Source organism: Monodelphis domestica, chromosome 4, assembly GCF_027887165.1.
Source record: "Monodelphis domestica isolate mMonDom1 chromosome 4, mMonDom1.pri, whole genome shotgun sequence".
Taxonomy (NCBI): domain Eukaryota; kingdom Metazoa; phylum Chordata; class Mammalia; order Didelphimorphia; family Didelphidae; genus Monodelphis; species Monodelphis domestica.
In genome coordinates, this window is record NC_077230.1 from 331,340,940 (window position 1) to 331,368,137 (window position 27,198).

The 27,198-nt window shown below is 35.9% G+C and overlaps 1 protein-coding gene across 46 annotated transcripts in view; it reads left to right on the top strand.

The window, feature by feature from the left end:
• The window catches only part of DLG2 (discs large MAGUK scaffold protein 2), a 2,177,398-nt gene that overhangs the window by 1,245,331 nt on the left and 904,869 nt on the right, over window positions 1-27,198 (top strand). For all 46 annotated transcript variants that reach the window (XM_056825173.1, XM_056825188.1, XM_056825175.1 and 43 more), the window contains one exon: window positions 16,894-16,944. In XM_056825173.1, coding sequence (XP_056681151.1) covers window positions 16,894-16,944 — 51 coding nt within the window. The remainder of the gene's footprint in view (window positions 1-16,893; window positions 16,945-27,198) is intronic.

A 27,198-nucleotide genomic window follows, 5' to 3' on the forward strand; every position in this document is an offset into this window, starting at 1 on the left:
ACATGGCAAGTAGAGATGGCGCACCTTACATAAGGAGCACCAAGTCAGCTGGCATATTTGGATGACAGAGAAGAGTGGAGGAATGAAGACTGAAAGGCACAAAGGAGCTCAGCTCATCCACTTTGAAATTCTGTCTACTGCCTCAGTCTGCTCAGACCAAATCTCATGCTTGTGGGGTTTTCCATCTTCACTTCTACCAATCTCATAGCCAGTATGTATCAGAAGCAAGACTTGAATCTAAGTCCTCTTGACTCTGCTTCTACCCCTACACCAAGTTCCTTCTCATTTGACACAAACTGTAGGCATAGTTGTTTGGTTGTTTTTCAGTGGTGTCTGACTCCTCAAGATCCCATTTGGAATTTTCTTGGCAAAATAACTAGGGTGGTTTGCCACTGCCTTCTTTAGCTCATTTGATGGGTGAAGAAACTGAAGCAAAAAAAAAAAAGAATTAAGTGATTTGTCCAGGGTCACACAGTTAGTGTCTTGGGCAAGGTTTGAACTCAGGAAAATGAATCTTCTTTATTCCAAGCCCAATGCTCTATCCATTTCAACACCTATTCAACCCCACTATAGATATTAGTATCCCCATTTTACAGATGAGAAAATAGAATTCAAAGGTGTAAAGTGGCTCACATAGTATTACAAAGCTTATATGCATTGAAAATGAGATATGAACTAATTTCTTCCTGACCCTGAGTATAGCACACCATATACCATGCCAACCGTGGGGGCTGCTATACTCTGTGTGGGATTTCAGATGGGGATAGGAAAAAAACTAACAGGGAAGGAAGGAAGGAAGGAAGGAAGGAAGGAAGGAAGGAAGGAAGGAAGGAAGGAAGGAAGGAAGGAAGGAAGGAAGGAAGGAAGGGAGAAAGAAAGAAAGAAAGAAAGAAAGAAAGAAAGAAAGAAAGAAAGAAAGAAAGAAAGAAAGAAAGAAAGAAAGAAAGAAAGAAAGAAAGAAAGAAAGAAAGAAAGAAAGAAAGAAAGAAAGAAAGAAAGAAAGAAAGAAAGGAAGGAAAGAAGAGAGAGAAAGAGAAGGAAAAAGAAAGAGGAAGGAAGGAAAGAAGGAAGGAAGGAAAGAAGGAAGGAAGGAAGGAAGAAGAGAGAAAAAAGGAAAAAGAAAGAAAGAGAGAAAAGAGAGAGAACTAGAAGGAAAGAGAAAGAGAAGGAAAGAGAAAGAAAGAGAAGGAAAGAGAAAGATAGAAAGAAAGAAAGAAAGAAAGAAAGAAAGAAAGAAAGAAAGAAAGAAAGAAAGAAAGAAAGAAAGAAAGAAAGAAAGAAAGAAAGGAAGGAAGGAAGGAAGGAAGGAAGGAAGGAAGGAAGGAAGAGAGAGAGAAGAAAAAAGAAAGAAAAAGAAAAGAAGAGAGAGAAAGAGAAGAAAAAAGAAAGAAAGAGGAAGGAAGGAAGGATGGAAGGAAGGAAGGAAGGAAGGAAGGAAGGAAGGAAGGAAGGAAGGAAGGAAGGAAGGAAGGAAGGAAGGAAGGAAGGAAGGAAGGGAGGGAGGGAGGAGATAAAAAAGAACAAGAGAAGGAAGGAAAGAGAAATGAGGAGAGAGAAAAAGAACAAAAAAAGAGAGAAAGAAAAAGAAAATACATCATCTGCTAAGTTCCAGCCTATACATGTACCTAGATAAGTATTGATCCAAGTACCTCCTGAAACACTTGATTTTAAAAGCATATAATTATATGCTTTACTAACCTTAGACCTGATCTAGGACAAGTTTGCATAAGTGCAGAGGCCATTAAAGAAGCTTTCTTAACGTGTACATCGAATCTTTACATAAAAAAATCTCCCCTATGAACTTATTCCGCTACCAAGGACATCATTGTCTGTTGTCGTTCTTCTTGTTTCTTATAAAATGAGTTACCTGCATTCTTTGTTAATGAAAATGCGTTAGAGCTAATCCAGAACTGGAGGCCTGATAGTCTGAGATACTGTGCTGAGACTGCTTTCTTGGATTCATTTTCTTCATCATTTTTCACATTATATGATGAGCAAATCAAACAGCACTACATAGGTGTTACACAAAGTAGCTAGGAACATAACTATTTTCTAGTAGCCTTATAGGTCTGGGGAAAAGAGGACAGAGAAACCTTCTAGATTCTTCAATGCAGTGATTATCAAGGTAATTTGAACTGGAAAAAGTCAAAACAAATTTCATATTTTCTTTGACCTGGTAATCTTACTAGTAGATATGTACCCCAAAGAAATTAAAAAGGAAACAAGTCTTATATGTGCTAAAAGACACGTAATGGCCCTTTTATGATGTCAAAAAGCTAGAAGCAACGTGAGTGCTCATTAACTGGAGAATGATTGAACAGAACAGACTGAACGGTCTATGAATGTAATAGTATGATATTCTGTAAGTAATTATACATATTCAGAATTCAAAGAACTATAGGAAGTTTTGTGTGCACTGAGGTCAAATAAACATAACTAGAAGAATAACACAAACAAGGACCATGAATAAATGAAAATAAAATAATTTAGAAAGGTTATTGAATATACAATAAATTTAATGACCCATGTTAATTCTTGAATTTCGTTGACTACAAGTGCCAGCATTGAATGTAGTAGGTATGGATGGACATAGTTGCTTTCAATCAGTCTCATTGGCTTTTATCTGATGGAAGAAAGAATTGCATAGAGGGAAAATATTGTGATTTTTTAAAGGCATTATTTAAAAAATAATGAGTGACTGAGTGGTTGTACATACCACTCAAGGTTCTCCAAAAGCAGGATCACCTAATTCAGAAAGGTTATTTGTTTAGCCTTGATAAAGTGACCAAAGTAAAAGACCAAAGTTGCTTTTTTTTCCTTTCATTTCTTTCTAAGCTAGCAAAGTGGTGATGGCCTTTAAAACTGGGATGAAAGTAGATGATAATAGGGGCTCCATAAATGTCTCTTTGTTGATTGATTGGCTCTTAAAACTAATGGAAGAGTGATTTATAGGCAGAAGAGGATAGAGGCAATGTATCATTAGAAGTTTTTGACTCAAGTGATTAGACAGAACTGAAGGAAAACTTGCTGTAATGTTGTCTACTTTTCAGTGTGGCTGAGAGTAAAGCTCTTGGTAGAGAAAACCCAAAGAACTAGTGAGAGTAGGTAAGTAGGTATAGTTTCTTTGAGACCAAAACAGACCAGTGAGCTTGAGGGAACTCCATGTGGCAGTATATGTTACAACCAACCAATCATACCTACTTATTCTGTACAAATATTCTTAACTCATTTTTATAAATATGCCATTGAAGGTGCTTTAGGCCTTCTTCCTGCTTCTCTTATTATAACATAAACTCAATGAAAGTATTTTTTTTAACCTTTGTATTCTGCATGTTCAACACATAGCATGCTTGGCACATAGTAAGGGCTTAATAAATAAATGCTTTTTGTTTGGGTAATCTCTTGATCTTTTTGTAAATACCGATGGGGGCACATGAGCTATCCGTTGGTTCTCACTTAATCTTGTCACAGGATTGATCCATTACTGTTTTCTTTTTTGTGTGTTGGTCCTATGTTTCTCTCATGAGATTTATATATTATGTAACATATGCATATATACATGTACATTCTTACCATTGATTACTGAGGGTCAAGCGGACATAATAAATTAATTGACAAGTTCCAGGCAATATGAAAAGGACTGGGGATACAAAGGCAAAAGTGAAAACAGCCCCTGCCCTCATGCAGTTTATAGTCTAGCCAGAATAGGCAACATGTACATATATAGATACATGCATAATAGGTACAACTATAAGTTGATTGAGTGCAATGGGAAAGTGGGAAGGGAATAGTAGCTGAAAGGAGTAAAGAAGAGGCCTCATGTAAGATATTGTGCTTGATCTAAAACTGGGAGAGGAATCAAGATTCTGAGCCAAAGATCAGGAGGGACTATCAGAAATAGTGCACGTGTTTAATTTCTACTCATTGATTTCTTGATCTAATTGCAATTCAACTCTTGACTCTTTCTTCCTTAGATATTCTCTTCCCTTATTTTCACAATCCTACCATTCTCTAAGTCTCCTTTACTGACTAATTACATATCTTTTTAAAGAGAACAAAATGATGGAAGATATAATATAAGAGGAATAGGGAAGCCAATATGACTATAAAGTAGTGTGCATGTTCAGTGCCAGTTATGAGCTTATGACTATTTGGATCTTGGTGTCCATATGGGAATGGATGTTGGGGAGTGGACAAAAATGAAGAGAACACAGCTCCTCCTCTCAAGGAATTTCTGATCTAATAGATTTTATAAATAAAAAAACACATATTTATCAAGTCCATGAATGATTAACAAAAATGTGAAGGGTAGTTAAGGCAATGACTGGCCAGATCCTAACAGATTGGAATGTTATCCAGAAAACAAAGGAGATAGTTTGATTTGGTTTTTAATCTGGATCTTTGCTTTAATTGCTACATGAAATTACTAGTGAAGAAATTCCCTCAGCTAATGCTAATGGGCAAATGTCCTGTACCTTATGGCCTTAGAGAGTACTTGAAGTCACAGAGAGTTTGAATGACTTGCCCAGGGGGAGCAGAAATTTCATACAGCAAGACCAAATTGACAGTAACTTCATTTAAGTCCCACACTAATAAACACTGATCATCCATTAGGATGTCTTCCAAAGACATTTCTCAAGACTCTATTTGCTCCTCTTTTCTTCTCCTTCCTATATATCCACTTAGAAATAAATCTTCACCCAAAGTCTCATCCTTCTTAGACCTGCTCATTTGGTCCCTTCTCCCTCCCTTCTTCCTTTGCCTCCTCCAGGACCTTGAAGTAGTTGTCATCTCCTTTTTCTTACACCATGTTAACTTTAGCCTCTTTGTTGTATATTTCCCAACTGCTGACATGCATATTCAGGCTTTCCTGGTCTTAAAATTACCTACCAGTGACCTTTCTAACCTATCTAAATAGTATTTCATATTTCTTTTTCCTTTTACTGATAAGCTTCTAGAAAGTTTTGTTGATGGTCTGTGCTATTTCGCTGTGACCTGTTTTTTTTCAACCATTTATAAGTGTCTTTTGTCTTTATAAGTGTCTACCATTCAATTGAGTCTATTCCCTTAGTCATCAGTGATGCTACCATCACAAGAATTCAATGACACCTTCATCATTTCCACCATTTTGCACTGGAAAAAAAGGTACTCAAGTAGGATTACTTCTAGAAAGAGCATGCCATTTAATTCTCCCATGGTTCCATTTACCATCCTTCTACCTCTCCAGAACAAAATCCTTCCTTAGTCCTCCCTTATAGTTATCTTCCCCCTATTAGAATGTAAATGCCTTTGTATTTGTATCCCCTGTGCTGAGCACTATGTTTGAATGCAATGTAAACATTTATATTTTTCACTTTTAATTGCTTGATCTCACTGCAATACTTGGCACTGTTAATTGCTTCTTCTTTGGACATTCATCCTCTCTTTCCTTGACTTCAGAGTTGGCACAATCTCATTCCCTCAGTCTACTGACAGCCTTCTTATCATATCTTAGGAAGCCAAAAATCAAGTACTTCTGAAGTTCTGTCTTTGCCTTTCTTCTTTTGCTGCCCTTTCACCACTGGCAGAAGTTTATTGTTGTTTAGTCATTTCAATCATATCTTACTTTTTGTAACTCTATTTGTTGTCTTTTTGGGGGGAAGTGAAAATATCGGAGTACTTTATGACTTCCTTTTCCAGCTGATATTACAGATGAGGAAACTGAGGAAAATGGGTGAAATGATTTGCCCATGGTCACAGAGCTAGTAAGTGTCTGAGGCTATATTTCAGCTCAGATATTCCTGACTCCAGGTCTAGTACTGTATCCACTGTGCCACCTAGATTTATCCTACTGTTATAGCTCACTACATACATGTTTCATGCTTCCATAAACTCCTTGAATGCAGGGACTATGACATTTATTTCCATCATGTAAAGAGCCTTGATTAATATTGAGCTTATTAAATGTTTAATTGTATAGCATTAAATATATTTTACATAAATGAATCAAGACATGTTAGACTCTTTTCCCTAAAAAATGTAAAGCTTTGCAAAATATAAACATTTGGGAGGTGAAAGAAGGTAAATAGAGCAAAGAAGTGCTAATAAATATATAACAACCATCCTCTGAGGAAAAAAACATCATATTTTAAGTTTAATATTCATCATTAATATTTACTTTATAGCTTTCATTGGCCTAAAAGATTAACAAAACAATAACCCAAGCCCTGATTTTTCAGCTTGTGAGATTTCCATATTTCCGATGTACAAATTAACTCTTCAAGTCACTAGTAAATTTGATGTCTATCTCGAATATTCTTCTGTAACTCTACAGTTGCAGGTTGTCAAGGATTTCTGAATTACCAAACCCAGTGGGATTTTCCCTCTTCATCTTTTCTAACTTCTGTTTAATACATACAAATATATTATTATATCATATTAGAAATAGATTCAAGAAATAGATGGAGAAACCAGAGCTATTAAAGCCCAAATGATGTAGCATCCTAGGAATCACTTAAACTTGTTTGCCTCAGTTTTTTCATCTGTAAGTGAGCTTAAAAAGGAAATAGCAAACCATTCCAATATACTTGCCAAGAAAAGCCTAACTAGGGGCACAAAGAACCAAACTTGACTGAAAACAATTGAACAACTTAATTACAACCTACATGTATGTCCAAATCTATCTTATACTTAAATATATGTACATATAATTTATTATATTTATATATTTAAGTTAAGGATATATGATATGTGATAAAACATTTTATTATATTATAATTGTATATCTGTTATATATATGATAATGTGATAATTTTTCATATATATATATATAATACCTGGAAGTTAGAAAGGATGAAGAAATGGAAGATCCTACTGGATTTAATGATTCAGAAATCCTTGACAATCTACAAGAGTAGAGATTCAGGAGAATAGTAGAGATACATAGCAAGTTATTAATGACTTGAAGAGATAATTTATGAGGAAGTAGAATTAAGACTCTAGGATTTTAATGAGCAAAATCCAATGCTTCATAACATATAACAAAAGGCAATACTCAGTCAATTTCATTTTAGTGCTATTTACTGTTCTTGGATGCTTAATACATCTTTCATCAGTTATGTATTCATAAAACGTTTAGATGTAAAGAAACTTAATAATCACCAAATCTTACCTACGTAGATATGGAACCAACAACCAATGAGTTAAGATTATTTCAACCTGGCCCCATAGCAAGCTGGCAACAGAGACTGTGGGCTCCTGATACTTCAGGGAAAAAATGTACATGATGTATGAGCCAGTGCTTACCTCACAACTTTGATTTAGGCAGCAAAAATGTCTTTTTAATCCCCTTTTTTACAAATATGGAAAGTGAAGCACAGAAAGGTACAATGACTTTTTCACAGTCCCAGAAATAAAAGATGTAAAAGTCATGACTTGAACCCAGGAATTCTGACTCTATGTCCAGGGTTCTTTCCATTGTAATAAATTGTCTCCTGACAAGAATCAAAGGAACGCATGGAATTAGGAATAAATACTGCTTTGTTCAGAGCTAAAGCTAACCCCAGATCCCAATGTACTTATTAAGTGCCAAGAGCTAAGGATGTGGCTCTTTCCATTTTATTAGGGGAACCCTAAATCAAATCTCTCTCTCTCTCTCTCTCTCTCTCTCTCTCTCTCTCTCTCTCTCTCTCTCTCTCTCTCTCTCTCTCTCTCTCCCTCTCTCTGTCTGTCTGTCTGTCTGTCTGTCTGTCTGTATATATATATATATATATACATATATATATATATATATCTCAAGGAACCCTAAATAAAATATCTAGCTAACTAACATCTACCATCTACTTGTTTGTTACTATCTCTATATCTATATTCCTCTATGATTATACATATGTAAGGATTGTGCATGTATTTATATATGTATGTATGTATATCTAGACACAGATGTATGCATTATTCAACTCTTGGGCAAGTTTCCTTGTTATGTCAAGGGCAAATGATTATGCCAATTTATCATATTTCATAAAATTAAATTTATATAACTGTATATATGCTAAATATGTGACATATGTATGCATATATAAAACCTATCAATTATAATTAATGAAAAACTATTTCAAATGAAAGTTGAATATCACCTTTTTAAAGCTGGCAGACTTATATTTCATTATACAGACTTAATGAGAAAGGTAGAACAAATTTGAAGTCTCAGAGAAAAATGATTCAGAATCAGAGTAGATTATTGGCAACTGATTAATTTTTATCCCTAATTGGTGAAAGCCATAGTTTAACGATTCACTGAACTTAGAAGTTTATTTAATTAAGATTGGAATCTCTTAACTCAAAGTCATAGTTTATGGGTAGAAAAAAACATAGCTATAACCACCATTAGAATCCCATATCAGCCCAATGACATCTCCATCTATAGAGCAGTAACATCAATATTAATTAACTTCCCTACTTCAAAAGGCAGCACATGTGGCTTAGTAGAAAGAGAACAGGATTAGCTTTTGGAAACCTAACTATGCCACTTACTGCGTGACCTTGGGAAAGTTACAAAATCTTTATTTCTTTAAGACATAATTTCAACATCTAAAATAAAGTAGGGTTTGGCTGAATGATCTCCAGAGTCTCTTCTTTATCAAAAGCCCTAGGATCCTGTGATCCATAATCTCATCACTGGGGCTACTTCCCCTACAAATTGTAGATGATTTTCATGAGTTGATTAACCAGTGGATTTTTTTTTTACCACTTTATGGCCCAACTTTTGGCAAACACTCTATCCAAACATAGCTAGATTGATCCCCATAGGGCAAAAGGATAGAATAAGGATCCTCTACTTCACAATGCCATTACTATGCTAAAAGGTGATGAGTATGCTAACCACTACCCAGAATGAAGGATCTTCTTCTACTGAGCCTCAACTTAGGATCATAGATTTAGAGTCAGAAGGTCATAAAGTCAAAGTGTCTCATTTTACAAATAAGGGAACTGAAGTCCTGAGAGGTTAAGTGACTTGCCCCAGCTCATACAACTAGAAAGTATCTGAGATTGGATTCTTCCTGGATTGAAATCCAAAACTCTATTATACTGCACTCATTGAAGCCTTTTAATCTTGGAGGATCACCTCCCCAATGGTGACTCAGCTAGTCAACAGACATTTAATACTTGCTACGTGCCAAGCACAATGAGGTGGTGGGAGAGTATTCACCAAATATGGTAGACAATGCACATAATAATGGTCTTTTCATAGAGTTGTCATTTTCTTTTAAATTGGCACCCACTGCCATAACCTGACTGGCTACAGATGTCAGTTTTAATAAAAGAATTGGTTTAAAGATGTTCAGTGATTATACATCATGTAGAGCTAGCTGGACATTGACCCAACTTTCCTGGTATAATTAGACCAGGTCTCTGTCCTCTAGACCAGCCTGTATTGATTGTACTGGCTGAAACAAAAGGACACAAAAGCTGGTGGAAGATTTTGATTGAGAAGAAAAGATAGATTTGAATAATGTTGTTTAGGAAAGGGCTCCAGTTAGCTTTGCTTATCTAAAGCAACAGAGGAACTGTGGGGATAGCTCCTCAATTCCCAGGCCAGGGACACTAGGGAGATGGTGGCATTACTGGGAATGATCCAGACATTTGTTTGGGGAAGTATCATAGCAATGTGGCCATATGCTCCCAAAGATTAAGCTCCACAACATATTTCCTGGCACTAGACAAAGTCACTTTAAGGAAGAAGCACAGTCAGTATAGGCAGATGCAGTTCACCATTGCCAATCTGGAAAAGAATATGTGTGCACAAAACACAAAGGAAAAAGATCCACATAAGCCCTGTGTGGGACAATGAACATCATGGAATTTAAAGGTCAGGAAAGTGCCCTACCCTTTGGGGGTCATCTAATCTAATCCAACTCCTGAGGACCAAGGAAATTACAATTTCCCAAGGTCCTAGAGTCACATGCAATTTTCAGTCTTCTAACTTGAAATCTAATATTCTTTCTACTCTAATCCCACCAAAAAAAGCCCTCATACCACAAGTCTTTGGGCTTTTTGCTTCCTTTAAAAGAGTTTTTTGGTGCATTATATAGAATCAGAAGAGTGTACATCCCTTTTTAAATTTAATTTTATTTTCTTAAGATACAATATAAATTCATCTTTTTGTCTTCTGCCTCCTCCCCCACTTTGAAAAGGAAAGAAAAGTATATATTTTTATAATGAATACATATGAGCAAAACTATTTTCCATATTGGCTATGTCTGCAGATATAGGTACATAAATAGCATTGACCCTCTTTTACAGATGAGGAAACCAAAATGTAGAGAGGTTAAGGGACTTCCCTAAGGTCTTACAACTAGCAAATAGCATAACCTAAATTCAGATATTCTGACTCCAAGTCTAAGACACTTTACTGATCTCAGTTTACATGTGTGACTGTGTAGTAGTTAGCACATTCATCACCTTTCATCACAGTTGTGGGTTTTAAGGGCAAAAATACTTTTTTTTTCCTTTTTTTTAACTATAGATCACTATTTCTCAATATCTTACTTAGAGAACTAATTAAATACCCAAGTTGAAGTCATAGATAGGACATGCAAGAGTTACTTAATTTATGAATGAGAGCTATATTTGCAAATGCTTTTTCTAGCAGATGAAAATACACTAACTTTTAGTCACAGTTTTAGATGTGATCATTTTAGGAAGTAGCACCTAAAGGGAGTCTTAAAATACTATGAGAATTCTTAGATCTGAGGAGGAAGTGCTTCATACTGCATATAGATATGTATATGCATATATATATTGAAGAATCTTGGTTGGAACTGTAAAGATTAAAATTTAGGGGAGACTGGGGAGAGACTATGGCAGGTAGAAATTAGTTTCTCTCTGCAAGAAGTATTATATTTTTTAGACGTTTATTAAGGATTGAGAATTTAAGAATATACAAGTAAGAAAAAACACATGCCTAGGCCAGAGGCCTAGACAAGACCTCACCTACATTCTGGAAAGAGCCACGTCTGCTCCAAAACAGAAGTCCAAAAAAAAAAGAGAGAGGCCTCAAAAGCCTTTGCAATCAGCTTAAGTACCTTCTCGATCTCGCCCACCTCAGAATTCCGTGAGATTACAAAGCATTTTGGGGAAGTGGAGCAAGGACTTGTGGGGATTGAAGTCCAGAGTTCAAATCTCAATTTTACAGAACGGACCTCAGAGGCAATCTAGTCAGAATTTCTTTTACAATCTGCCGAAGTGCTCATCCACCCTTTGCTAGAAGACTTATTATGAGTGAGGAATCCTGAGCTTGCCCATTTAAATCTGAACAATTTTGAGACCATTCAGGAAGTACTGTGGTGAGAACATGAGACCTAGAGTCAGAAAGATCTGAGGTCAAATCCAGCATCAAACACTTACTAGATGTATGTAGTGTACTAAGTGCTATTAAAATGTTAGTTATTATTATTATTATTATTAACTTTGGTCTACCTTAGTTTTTTCATTTGTAAAACAGGGTTAATAATCATGACTACCTCTCAGTCATTAAATTCAGAGTTGTGAATTTAAGATGAGACATAAATATTTGGAAAATTTAAAGCACTGTATATATCTATTATTAATTATTAATTAAATGATCTCTAAGGTCCCTCCCAGATCTAAAACCCTATGTTTCATAATTTGATCAATATGGCTATCTATTCTCCTTCTTTACAACTAATGCAGCTCAACAACTTTCCCCAGGCTCATACAACCAGGATGTTGATCAAGGAAGGACTTGAACTTCTTCCTGTCTATAATTCTTCTTTGCATTCTACTCACTATACCATACCTGACATAGCAGGTCAGTTAAGGCAATATATTTCCTACAACTAGTACCTAAGAGCCTTTAGGATATTAAGATTGTGATGAGAAGAGCTTTTGGTGGGCCACAAATGTTCAAATAAAAGTCAGCCACTCCACCATTGCTCTGCCTTGAAGGAGCAATCACCAGAATTCTGATCAGCTGGGCCACTGAGAATTCATGAGCAGAGAAAATCCAGAGGTGATTGCATTAAATAATAACACAGAAGACAAAAATCACTAGAAGCAATGGAGTAAAGAAAAATGTCATAGAATCACACTAATAAATTGAAGAAAGATTACATTAACTTAATCTCTTTCTCTCTCACAGTGAATCTTTTGAATCTCTTCCTCCCATCTTCTCTACACATGGAATAGAGTTAACCTTCCCTTATTCTGCTGGTGGGGGATGTTCTATAAAAAGAGCCCTGTATCCTGCCCCTTAATAGTGGCTCAAGCCTCTTCCATTAATGCATGTGTTCTGACCCCTTGAGAAAGGGTATGTGCAGTTAGAGGCTCCCAGGAGGGTTATGATTGGTCCTTCGAGGGTTGAGGTTTAGCAGAGAAGAAAGGGAAGTTTGATGGAGTTTTTATGACTGAACTAGAAAGAGCCTTCAAAAAAGAAATCAGTCTTTTTCTTCTCTTCCCATCTTTCCAGCATGACTAGATTCTGCCAGCTCTCCCTCAGAAATCAATAAAGATTTAAAACCAAGCATATTTGGGCATGCATAACTAAGTATGTAAATTTTTAAATCACCTTTGGTGAGGACCCCCAAATTTAAATGATTTCTCTAAGTTCTCATATGTAATAAGAGTGATGACTATTATTTGAACCCAGATCCTCCACTGACAGCTCTCCTCATCATTCCCCTATACCTCTGCTTTTATTATTTTTAGACACAAAAGATGAAAACCTCTGAGAAACTACAATATACTTGGTAATATCATCAAGACCCCATTTATTAAGCCATTAACTTCCTTAAGCCTAGAAAATCAAATTTCACTTAGGGCTGTTCGGTAATAGCAACCCAGCAAAATGTGATTAACAAATTAGATCACATAATGGAGGGAGGAAAAAAAAAATATATATATATATATCTTACTCCAGGACCTACAGAAGGTCTGCCATGTTTTCAGCATTCTCAGGGTTGAGGAAATGTTCTATGGCTTCTGAAATTCCATATTATAATTGTTGATGGTTTTGTCAGTCATCATCCCCTGAACAAACATTTAATAATTTGAGAATGATAGAATCATTAAATGAGACCAGAGATTCAGCCTCTACCCAAATATATCCCATCAATATCATCTTAATATGGTACAGCAGTGAGAACACTGAACTTGGAGGCATAATCAATGAACATGTATGTGCCAGTCCCAGTGCTGGGGCTAGAGAACAAAGAGAAAAAAAGATAATAGACCTTTTCTCAGAGAATTTATGTTTTGATAGGGGAGAAATGTACACGCGTGTATGTGTGTGTGTGTATATATAATATATATATTTTCAAAAGTCTCGGGTAAGGGAGATGGGGGGGGAAGCAGGAAGGGGGAGGCATTAGAACCTGGTAGAATGAGGAAAATGTTCTTGGGATGAACTTTGAAGGAAGGAATTTTAAGAGGTGGAAGCTTGGAGGTAGTAAATTCAAGACATGATGTCACCACATACCGAGATAAAAATGGCAGACGGATTTTGAAGAGTAGAAAGAAAATGAGTTTGACTGCCTTGTAGTGTGGCAACAGGAAACCATTGAAACTTCTGAATACAGAGCCATGGTCAGACTTGTACTTTAGGAAAGTCACTTTAGCAAATGCATGAAGAATCAATTGGAGAGAGGACTATGGACCTGAGTCCAAATTAGATGTGCTCATTATCTATGTGACTTTGGGCAAGTCATTTAACTTCTCCACTGTTCCCTCATCTGTAAACTGAGGACTTTGGACTAGTTGAGCCCTAGGATTCCTTCTGACTCTGGTCTACTTTTAATCCTGTGGTCACTGATGAATTGTCATTCTACCTCTCAATGAAGACTTCAGTAATGGGAAACTCTCTCCTCCAAGCAGCAACAGCCCATTACATTTTGTGCTGGGATGGTTGTTAACACATTTTGCCTTACATTAAGTTGAAATTTACGTTGCCCTAATTTCCATTTCTGGGTATTTATTCTGCCCTTGGGGCTAAGCAGAACAAAGCTAAATTGCTTTCTGCACAACAACCATTTAAATGGTTGAATGATATACCCTGAGAGTAAAAAACAATCCTCACCATAGTCTGAAAATTGAACAGTAGTTCTGTGCTGGGAGGATAGGAGAAAGGGTATAACAAAGGAAAAAGTCAAAATCTTGGACTGCCTCAGTCTGTTAGAGCAGTTAAGACATGTGTAGAAATTCATGTAATACAAAGCAGTCTCAGTTGCTTATCACTGAAGTGGTACTGACCAAATGCTTCAACCTCTGCCCCAATCAGCGGCCAAGGTGATTTTCTTAAAGTACAGCTCGTACCATGTCACTCCCTTATTTAATGAACCCCTATTAGTTCTAGGATTAAATTAAAAAAAAAATTTTAATTAAATTAAATTAAATTTATTTATATATATAATATTTATATTATATATATAAATAAAATAAATATATAAATAAATATATAATAAATATATAATAAATATATAAATAAAATAAATATATAAAATAAATATATAAATAAAATTTAATTTAATTAATCTAGGAAAAAATTATTTATAAGGCCTTTATTATTTTTAAAGATCTTTACAACCTAGCTCTTCAGTCTACCTTTCTAACTTTATAAGAAATTATTTCCTTTCACATAGAATCTTGCCAAACTGGCCTTCTAACTGTTTCAAACACATGATACACACTGTCTCTTCTCCATGCCATGGACAAACACTATCTGTCTTACTTGTTACATATTCATTTTTTTTTATCTTAGAAATTCCAACTTCCCCGAAGACTTTTCTCAAGGTGTTCTTTCTTTATGGGGCCTTTTCTGATCCCCTTTGCAGCTGTTGCCTTTCTATGAATAATCTCCTCTCTATTTTGAATGTATCTGTATACTTAGTCCCTTCTCAATCGATTATAAGCTTTCCCAGGACATATATCTTTTCACATTTGTCTTTGTCTGCCAGATGTCTTGTGTGTAACTGGTACATAGAAGATTCTTTTGTTTAGTCGTTTTTCAAACATGTCTGACTCTTCATGACCCCTTCTGGGGTCTTCTTAGCAAGGATACCAGAGTGGTTTTGCCATTTACTTTCTAGCTCATTTTACAGATGAAGAAACTGAGGTAAACAGGGTCACATAACTAGTAAGTGTCCAAGACCGGATATGAACTCTGGTAGATGAGTCTTTCTGACTCCAGGTGGAGCATTCTATCCCCCATGCCAACTGGTTGTCCTAGTAGATTTTTATTAAATATTAATTGATTTTTGTTGTTATATTTTATTTATCCATTTAGTTCAACAAATTAACCATTTTCAAGATATTCTGCTAGGACTTTATTCAGATAAAGAGCAAAAGATATAACCTCTATTCAAGGAGCCTCCAGGGCATGCTAAAATGTGGATAGAGATAAATACAACACATATTAAAATATAACAAATAAAAAAAACACAGTAGAATGTGTCCTAAGACCTGATAAGTCTAGATGACTTGGGGCTGGCATAAGGGTACAGGAGAAAAGAAGGGATGGTGTTCAAGTCAAGTGACATTCAGGAAGCCTTCATGGGGGATATAAGATTTGACCTAAGCCTTGAATAAATTAGTCTGCAAAGTATATCTTACATAATTTAGTAGAACAAACCCCAATTTGTCCATGAACATGAGACAGAGAATATGGGAGTTTTTTGAATTAGAGGAAAACAAGCCAGCAGTTAGCACTATATGCAAATCATGGTTTTATAGTTGGAATTCCAAGCCCTCTCTGGTTGATGTCCCAAATGACTGATGATGTTGTTTCAATGCCGCATCACATTCAGAACAAAAGAAACAGCCAATTTGAGGATCTTTTTTTCCTATCCCAGACAATCTCCTCCTCTGAGCAGAACTCTGACTGCTGACAGATAAAAAATATGGGAAGGGAATACTTCAAAGATAGTTGAAAAATTACCCTTCATGCATTTGTGCATCTGTTCCATTCCAAGGCATATGTTATATGTTGTCTGACTGTATTTAAAATGCATTTCTCTCCATTAGGCTTGAGATCAATGTAAAACTTGGTTGGATAGCTTAGCTGGTTACTCACTGGGAATTTCAAGTACCTTCTCTTTGGCTCTTTTCTCATTGTCAAAGAAGAGAACACAGGTGGCTCTTACACCAAAACCTCCCAATAAATATGACATAGTGATAATGGGAATGGACTTGCTAGTCCCTGATCTAATGATAAAGAGGCAGGGTTCTCTGTCTCCTTTCCTGACATATTGCTTGCGGGTAGTGGTTTACTAGGAGAAATGGTGTACTCATGCACAGTTTTTATTACAAACATTGTCAGGTGTTCATTCTGTTTCATGTCTCACCATTGCATCAAATGCATTTTCAGCATGATTTGTCTCATATTTGCAAAGCTATGCTTGCAGGTTGCTTATCCTTTATCATTTGAAAATATCAAATTTGAAAATTTGAAAATATCATTAAACTCTAGAGGAAAAAAAATGTTCACACGAAGAGATTATAATAACCCCAGAATGTTCCCAGTGAAGTTTAACTTTCTTTGTTCTTTAAACTGACCGGTATTACATTTTCATTTTTAATGAATACACATAGTCTCTAAAGCCAGGAAAATCTGGCTCATGCATAATCCAGAAAACAACATTCACCCCTTCTTTAAGACATGCAAGCATTCCTTCCCCAACATATTTTTTAAAGCAGCATATTTTTAAATATTTCATTTCCCCCCAATTTCATGTAAAAACAATTTTTAGCATTCCTTTTTTAAAAATTTTAAGTTCGAACCTCTCCTTTTCTCTCATTCCCCTTCCCTGCGAAGGAAACAATCTGATAGAGATTTTTCATGAATTTAGCATCTTAATAAAAATTGATGTATCTTTAATGGTTTCTCTTTTACTTCTTCCACAGGTCAATGGAACAGAAATTGAATACGAATTTGAAGAAATCACATTGGAGAGGGTAAGACAAATTCAGGCTTTGTATTAAAACCTAAATCTTGCATTTCCCATAAAGTAGCCAAATGAGTTGTCCTGTGAAATAATGCAACTGTGGATTATAACTCTTTGGGTTCCCACAGGGCTAGTAATTAATATGCTAATGAAACGATGCAGCAAGTATGGAAGCTGACAGGCCAAATAACAAGAACTGTTCAGTCACCAGAAATCATTCTCAGAAATGGGAGAAACAAATACCAGAGGATAGTTTCATTGAGTTTAAAGAGGACTTAGCTATTATCAGTGGTGATATTCTTATGATATTCACCTCTACAATAGAACACAAGGTCCCTAAAGGTAGAGATTATTTCTTTGTTGTTGTGGTGGTGGTATCCCTAATGCCTGTAGTTGCTGTCCCATAGTGGGGTCAGTATAAATGTTTGTTGAATTACTAGGCAGTGGGATTATATGGAAGACAACACTGGACTCAGAGTCAGAAAGCAAGCTTGTGAACCCTGCTCTGTGATGGTGTAAACTGACTGAGGTCCCCTCGGCTCTGTAAACCCTAATTTCTTTCTTTCTTGAATGGAATTAATGAAACTTCTCACTAGTCTCTTCACTAAGATTTTGGTAGGAATGGGCTTTGCAAACTATACAAGTGGTACTATTATTGTTAATGCTGCCATAGTTACTATTGCCTCTTACCTCTGAGATAGTTTGTAGAAAGATGATATAATAAAGTTATTTAAATTAAATTATAATAACTACACAGAGCTATGGGGAGGACAGTCTGGGCTATTAAATCTGCTACTGTAAAGCTTTTACTCATGAATCCTAATTCTTCCATCTTTATACCAAAGAGAACAAGCCTAGTCTCTCTTCCATGTGGTGGTTGAATTGTTTTCTTACCATGTCCTACTCTGTGACTTCATTTGACAAAGATACTGGAATGGTTTTTCATTTTCCTCCCAGGCTTATTTTACAGATGCAGAAACTGAGGCAAGCAGGGTTCAAGTGACACTTGCCCAGGGTCACACAGATAATATGCGTCCGAGGGTAAATTTGAACTCAGATCTATCTTCCTGAATCCAAACTCAGCCATCTAGCTGCCCCTTCCCTTCCATGTAAAAATCTGTCACACAAATTTTCTGTGTTCTCTTCTTCAGGGTAAACATTCTTGGGTCCTTCAATTAATATTTCTATGAAATAGTTTCATATCATTTTACCTTCATGGATGACTTCTTCTGTATCTTCTCTGGGTTATCAGTGCCCAGTATAAAATATAGTACCTAGAACTGGACACAACATTCCAAATATGGAACTAGGGCAGGACTATCACCTCCTTAGTCCAAGATACTTTACCTTTCTAATGCAGTTTGAGGATAACCTATAATTTAATCTTAGAAACAGATATGGGAGTGCTAGAATAAAGGCCAGTAATGATACAAGTTTAAAGCACTAAACAGTATATAAATATATATATATATAGTCTAAAAACATCATTGGATATTATCTAATCTAACTCCTTCAATTTTTATTGTGAATATTTAGAGCTAGAGGGGTCAAATGGTTTCCTCAGAATCACAGTTAGCCAAAATCCTAGGCCTTGAACCCTGATCTCCAATGGAATATTCTCTTCTCTTATTTTTACTAACCTCAAATGGTTCTTAAGGGAAATTTCCATTGAGAACTTTAGTATTCTGCAGATGTATTCTTTAAAAAGCCTGTGATCAATTCTGACAAAATTTCAACATCATCCTAAATTGGGAGAAATGGGACCTATGTAAAGTAAGCACAGATGTGAAAAAAGGAACACAACAGCTGACTATAACAGCCTAAGGAAAACCCTGGAACAAGAGTAACTAGAATTTGGAAAAGGCTAAGTTGGAAGTTGGCAGCTGTGTGGGAAAAGTGGGAAAATGCATTGGATTTGGGCATAGGAGACCAAGATTCTGGTCCCTGTCATGAACTACCTAACTGCATCATCTCAGAAAAGTCAATTAAATTCACTACTTCCCACTTTTAGCAATAGAGGGCAACCAGGTGATCCAGTGATAGAATGTGGGGCCTGAAGTCAGGAAAACTCATTGTCTTGAGTTGAAATTCAGCTTTGATTTCTAGCTGTGTGATTCAGAACAGGTCACTAATTCCTGTTTGCCTCAGTTTCCTCATCTATTAAAGGAGCTGGAGAAAGAATTAAGCACAACTGAACTGACTAAGCAACATCAAAATTATTTAGTTGAGCTATAGAGTTATAGCATCTTTAAAGCCCTTTGCATTCTAAAGTCACCCAATACTATAGTTTTCTTCTCCCTGACTAGAATTTGTTAGCCATTGATTTTTGCATATAGAGCCAGTACTATCTCCAAACATATAGGTCAAAAACAGTGACCAGATGTGTGACACAAGTGAGGCAAAAATAAACCACCCTTCCTAAACTGAACACCGTATTGGGTTTAAAGTCAAAAAGACCCAAATTCAAATTCTCCTTTTGACATTTACTATCTGGGTGATCATAGGCAAGTTATATAACTTCTGTGTGCCTCAGATGAGAGGGGCAGCTAAGTGGCACAATGGATAATTGCTGAATTTGGAGTTAAGAAGAATCATCTTCCCTGAGTTCAAATCTAGCTTCAGACCTTATTAGCTATGTAACTGGGCAAATAACTTAACCCTGTTGTCTTCATTTTCTTCATCTGTAAAATGAGCTGAAGAAGGAAAAGGTAAACCACTCCAGTATCTTTGCCAAGAAAACCTCAAATGGAGTCACAAAGAATTGGACATGACTGAAAATAACTGAAAGACAAATTCAGATAAAATATAGTTCCTCCATTAAATCATACCTAGATTTTCAAATGGATAGAGTAGAGAGATCTCACAAAAAAATTACCCATTTTGGCATAACCAGAGATTGTTTGCTGTAAATATGAGTTGTTGTTGTTCATGATAATATTATTATGAAATTGAATCACTTCATTAAGAATTCTCATACTATAAAGAATATTCCAATGTCCCTTCCAACCACCCAGACTTCCCACCTACTTGGCTATTGCTAACATCTTCTATTCTACCAGTAAAATATTAGGTTCATTTCTTTTAAGACCTTAAAGCTCATCCTGGGTGGTAATTTTGAGATAGTAGGTATTGATTGAATATTTGTCAAATAAGATTAAATTGAGTCATACCAAAAGACAAGTACTCCTGAGAGCTACAAATATATTCCATTATTGGTCATTAATAGCAGCTAGATAGCACACACTTTTCAAACGGAAGTCTCAGACTTATAAAGGAATAAACATTTATTAAGTACCTACTATGTTCTAGGCACTTTACAAGTATTACCTCATTTGGTCCTTGTAATAACCAGGTGAAGCAGATGCTATTATTATTCTTATTTTATAGATAAAAAAAGATAAAGTATAAGTGACTTGTCCAGTGTCACACAGCTGATTTTTGAGGCAAGATTTGAACACAGGTCTTTTTGGCTCAAGGTTCTAACCACTGTGCTGCCTATTGTATATTAACATAAGCACATGTAAACCATAGTCATGAATACAGTGGTATCTGGAACTCATATTTTTAATATCACCAAGAAAACTTACTTTCTAGAACTTCATTCTTAATTTATTAGCAAGTATGTGAAAGGAAGGAGGAAATGTAGAAGAGGAGCCAAATGGGTCAGGGCCATGGTGGTGAACCTATGGCATGAATGCCAGAGTGGGTACACATGCCCTTGCCCCAGCACAGAGTTCACCAGAGTTTGCTATAAGAAAGCCAGAAGGATGTGGGGCCATGCTGTTCCCCTCCCCATATCCATGCATGTCTGAAGACATTTCTTACATCACCCACCCCTCTAAAAGGTTCACCATCACTTGGTTAGCAGAATTAACAGATTAACCATGCCACTCAAAGTGACCTTTCTAAGTATTAAGTGAAATTTGTTAATTCATTTGTATACATGGCTATAGCTTGGCAGATATTTCAAAGCAACCTTCTTTTAATAAACAAATGAACCAAAGAAGAACATTTTTTATTGTTTCCTGACAGCTTTGACTCCTGACTTTGCTATTTTACTATCTATGTGGTGCTGGGCCAATTTTGTTCTCCTGGTGAAAGAATGATACTCTTATTGAAGGGAAAGGGATTTCTTAGGGGAGAAGGTTCTAGGTAACCTCAAGTACACTAAATCTTGAGGTGCCCTTCTGTGCCTCTCCCCCTATTTGCCCCTGGTATATTATCTGTCCTCAGAGTATTTTATTACACTGGGCTGAGTTTCATAATCTATAAACTATGTAGGTTGAGCTAGATCAATTCTAAGCTCCCTCATAGCTCTTAATCCTGTGAGTCTATGAATACTAATGCTACCCAACTAACAGGGTGGTTTAGAGCATCAAATGAAATTAGGCTGCTTTCTTTGCAAATTTTATTATATTGCTATAATAATGTGAGTTATAACTATTATTTAGTTTAAGTAAAGAGCTCATAACTAACCATAAAGTTAGCCATCATTTTAGTCTTCCAAATCCTTAAATCCTAGCCACAAAAGCATTTAGTATTTCCTATTTAGAATAATATAAATCACTCTTTCACAGAATCCCTACTGACTTTACTCATTTGGGTTTTTCTTTTACCCTCTTAGCATGCATTATAGTAATGGAAGTGAAGGGTGAAACATTTGAAATTTTTTAATGTAAGCAGCAAACATCAAGCTCATTTCTTCCAAGGTTGTATATACCCAGTCATCTGAGTGGCATGGCATAGTCTTTTAAAATAAAGATCAATACAAAAAGGTGTGTGTGTGTGTGTGTGTGTGTGTGTGTAATTTGGAGAGAGCTAGTATCTCTGATGTAAGGGCTTGCTGAGCCCTCCTCAGAAGGATTTTTTTTGGTTCATTTTTAATTAAAACTAATTTATTGGAGTAACAACAACCACTTAAAACAGCACAAAGAAGGGTAATTCTTTCCCACTGGCTGGAAGAGTTCCTAGGCAACTCTACTGGGGTCAGCTCTTGAGGTGTCCACCTGCCATCCATCTCTCACTTGTGACTCCAAGAAACTGTAGCATGCCCAGTAGCCACACCTGGGTAGAAATAACTCAGCAGACAGGTTAAAACAGGTTGAGGGCACCTGACAGGTCTCAAACCCATTAGCAGGTTATGAGGGTGTTTGCCCCAACCATGTGAAGAGTTCTGGGCAGATAAGAACAACTTGTTCCAAAGAACTTGAAAGCAGCTGAAACAGATACAATAGAAAATTTAGAACTTGATCAGACTTCAAAGATTCCAAGGTCATCTCCTCCCAAGCCATCATCAGTCATCCTGACTTTGTTCTTACCACTGGACTTCAATGACCATGGAAGAGAGAATTGGACAATTTTGTGGAACTCTGCCACACGTAAATCTAATTCATATGACAAGTCAAGACATCACCCTGTGATATCAATCCTCTTAATAAAATATGGATGAAAAACAATATTTAACATTTATAAAATTATAATCTAGATCTGTAATTTTATCAGTATAGAAATATATTGCTGAAACCCTCAATATTAATGCAAATGAATATCTTTCCTATTATTTATTGTCTTTGAGGTTATATCTAGGACCCTAAGGGGAGACAGAGAGAGAAAGATACAGTGATAGAGAAAGAAAGACAGAGAAAAAGGAGAAAAAAGGAGAGAGATTTCCTTAAAGCAGAGATTCTTATTAAGGTTTTTAACATATGTAGATAGATAGATAGATAGATAGATAGATAGATAGATAGATAGATAGATAGATAGATAGATAGAAAGAAAACTATATTTCAAAAGTACCTTTTTAATCTTATACATTTAAAAACATTGTTTTGGGAAGGAGTCCATAGGTTTTGCCAGATTGTCAAAGATGTCCATGACACAAAAAGGATTAATGTCCTACTCAAATTCCTCTTCTCCTCCTTCTCTGCCTTCTCCTTCTCTTCCTCCTTTATCTTCATCCACTTCTATCTATCGAGACATATGAGAACTACATATAAATTGTTGACTTTTTATAGCACCAGCTATGAAATTCTCCTACTCAGCCTAGCTCACAGCAGCGAAATCCACCTCTCAAAGCTGGAAAAATATGATTTAATCAGTGTGAGGAACTCTTCCCTGGTGCAAAAACTCTGATGCCAACTCCTCTGTAACTTAAAATCATAGAGTGTCACCCATGATCATGATGAATGTTTCAGAGACAAAACTTATTCCTGCCATCCTGACTTCATGGTTGGCCTTCTATTTACTGTATTATGCTCACCCTTCTCTTCAACAACTCACGTGATAGATGTAAAGTTCTGTATGAATTAGAACACTCTTATAATGCTGTCAATTTAATGCTCAAAGCAAGATGGGTGGGTCACATAGGAAGGATAATATAAAAAAATGGACTCTGCTTTAGAGACTGTAATTCTGTGAGAAAACAAATTGCTAGTGGAAGGACTGAAAACCCCTCAAATAATGGAATTAGCAAGTTGAAAAACAATGGTCTTGTGGCTCCAGAAAATTCCACTGAAACAGCATTGAGTGGTGATGGATACAAATGAATGAATATATGGTAAAAGGAAGAGAGATGGGCAGGCAGAAACAAATAGTGCCTTAAAATATAACTTAGTATTTGTTAATAGTGATAACCCAAGAGGGAGCTTATTTGATCGATCCTCTACAAAGTATAAAAAAGGAAATTAACCTTTATTTTATAGCTATAAAAATTATTTGAAGAAAAAAAAAACCTCTTGCTGGTCTCATGCTGTCTTATGGTACTTTTATACTTTACTGTGGCTTTCTATTAATCCAAGTATTTGTCAGCCACTTCATGTGTTTCAGTGGTTTTTACAGATGCTGCTTCTTTTCTTTCCTTTCTTGGTGGCAGAAGTCTCATTGTTTGTCCTCCTCCTCCTCCAGCAGTAGCTTTGGTAAATCAATCACATCTCTGAGGGGGCAGCCTGTCCAGTGAGGAACTGTGCTACTGAGAGCTCCATTTCTGGGGCTTTTAAGATCAACTGTATCTCAGGACCTGATTGCTATAGCCTGTTCTCAAAATAAATGCCACTTGCGTAAATTCTTCTGCTTTCTTAAATTCTCATCATGCCCCCTGCTCCTGATTGAAAGTCATAAAACAGAGTTTGGTAGCAGAATAGCACTTGGCAGGTTGCAATAAACTGTAATGCCCCAAAGCTCTCTGGAATGGTCTTCTTTAAACTAAACCATTATATTGTTCTAACTCCCTGTAATAAAGGAACAATATAATAAGGTGGTGGCAGAAAGAATGAATGGTGTTGGATCAATGAATTTAGACCACTGTTCTCTGAAACATTTTCTGTTTATAGGGCCAGAAGGCCTTCAAACATGGCTAAAAGGCCTTTGTGCTACCAGCCATTGGATTTGAATGTCAAAAAAATACTGTCCCAAAATAAAATGTAGAATTTAGAGCCTTTTTGGATAGCCATTATCTAAGTTTCGTCTTAGGACTCTGAGAGATACTGATGAAATATGCCCAGAGATTTGATTTAAATGAATGGGGACAAGAAGTACATAACTGATATTCAGTTATGTTTTCAGACTTGCTAGATTTTTTCCATATCTCTTAGCTGAATTATATCTCTTCCCTTACCCTATGAACTCTGTCACCAGAAGTATTAACTCTCTCTGATTTTTATTAGACTATGTGAGTACTAAGCCCTATATCATGCCCACTAACTCATAATTCTCCTTGTTTGGATAACACTTACCTGTAATTCTACCTTACATCTCTGTTCTTCAGGGTTCCTGATTATGGTTGTTTTAATACAAACAAGGAATTTCAATACTAACAGTACTTTACAAGAAAAACTACCATGGAAAGATATTTTAAATTTGGATTTTGTTTGAGGAGATGGGCAATGGTAAAGAGTATGTGTACCAGATTCCATCAAAAGATCTAGATTTTAATCATGTTTTTATTCTTATTGCTAAAGTGAAATAAATTCACTTAACTTCATCTCAGTTGTCTTGTCTGGAAAATAGGAATATTGCTCTAAAGCAGGAATTTCTTATCTGGATTTTATAATTTTTTTAAAAAATATGTTTTAATAGCTATATTTCAATATTGTCTTTTTGTAATACTATGTATTTTATTTTGGGAATTTAAAAACTTTATTTCAAGAAAGGATTCACAGGCTTCACTGAACTTACAAAAAGTCTGTATCACAACAAAAGATTAAGAACCCAATTCTAGGTTATTTTAAAAGTTGCTTTAATTCCTATGCCAGAGCAAAATCTAAGCAGATTCCTTTTGCTCCCTAAATCAATTTCCCTGTCACTATTAGTAGTATGATAAAGTGCTTTAAGCATTGGGCAGAAGCAATCCAAAGGTAGACTTAGAAGAGATAAAATGTTATGAGTAAGGGACAGCATTAAGGCCAAGATAAATCATCTCTGTGGAACAACACTATAGTTTGAGTATTCTTTGATCTTTCCTTTCTATTGTTACCCAGTTTGGATATGACTTGCATGAATTTACCAAAACACTTTTTTATTTTTCCAGTTTAAATTTATTTATTTATTTGTTAGTTTCAAAATGTTAATGATGGTGGAAAGTTTAAGGCTGAGGGAGCAAAGTCTAAACCTGAAGAAAAAAACATGTTCCTGATAGTTTGAATGCTGGTGTTGGAATCAGGAAGTCCTGAATTATAAACCCCTTTAGTACTTATTAGCTTTGTGGTCATGAACTAGTCATTTCACCTTTTTTTTTTTTTAAGAATCATTGTTGAGTTGCATGCTGGACACTCTGCTCCCCTGCTCCCTACACACACACACACACACACACACACACACACACACACACACACACACACACACACACACACAAATAAATCACTTCAAAACAAAGGAAAGATGGAGGAATCCATCTTGCTGGGTAAGAGGAGAGAATACCCTGAGCAGTCCAGCCAACACAGTATCTGTGAGAACTGGAAGAACTTGGAACATCCAAGCCCACTGCAACTCTGCCAGAGACAACAAAGCTGCAGAACAAGAATGAACCTAGCCCAAGCCACTACAGACAGGTGTAGAAGGCAGAGAGGGCAAGAAACCTAGGAGCTTTCAGTGGCAACAGAGTCCTGAGTCTATAAGGGAGCAGAGAGGAGAAAGTAGAACTACAGTGACCTACTTACTCCCATTTGGCAGCAGAGTGAGTGAGACCGTGAAGCACAGGAACAGAATAGAGTCTCAGTAGATAGATAAGGGAAAGGAGGAAGAGGGAATGACGAGAAAAATGAGCAAAAGACCAAACAAAAAAACAAAAAACATGTCCTTAGAAAATTACTTTAGTGAAACAGAAGAATAGAACAACAATATCAAAAAGGAAACATGTGAAGCCTCAAGGGACAGTGTGAAAGGATGTTGGGCCTCAAGAATTGGAAGAAATGGAAAAGTTAACCAAATAGGAAGAAAATTGACAGAAAACTCAATGGCTGCGAGGAAAAAAAATTAACTGAAGGAATTAAATCTCTAAAAAATAGAATAGACCAAAAGGAAAAAGAGGCACAAAAATACCTTGGAGGAAAAAACTCCCTAAGAAATAGAATGGGCCAAAAGGAAAGATAAGAAAAAAAATCATTGAAGAAAATAACTCTTTAAGGATTAGATAGGATTGACCAAATAGAAAAGAAAAAAAAAACAGAAACAAACAAAAACACTCAAGGAAGAAAATAACTTCCTAAAATTTAGTAGACAAATAGAAGCTAATGAAAACCATAAGACATCAATAAAAAATAGGATTAGATTTTTTTTAATGAAAAATACAAGAAAATCTAAAGAGAATCAGTATCCTGGGAGTAACTATGTGGCTCAGTGGATTTTTAGTTAGCAAGCATTTACTAAATACCTACTATGTGCCAGGTAGAATAGCAAGGTGGTGTATTGGATAGAGCACTGATACTGGAATCAGGAAAGCCTGAGTTCAAATGTAATACCAGATACTAATTAGCTGTGTGACCCTGGGAAAGCCATTTAACCCTGCTTACCTCAGTTTCTTCATCTATAAAATATCAAATGGGAATCCACTCCAATATTTTTGCCAAGAAAATACCAAATAGGGTTTCAGAGAATTGGACACAACTGAAACTACTGAATAATAACAATACAGCTGATGCTTTAAACACTGTAAGTACAGGTATTTAAAGATTTGGAAACCAAAATCTGGAGGAATTAAGTTACTTGTGCAAGATTGTGTAAAGAGGAAGTAGATTCAAATTCAGGTGCTATAATTCTAAAATCAACTCCC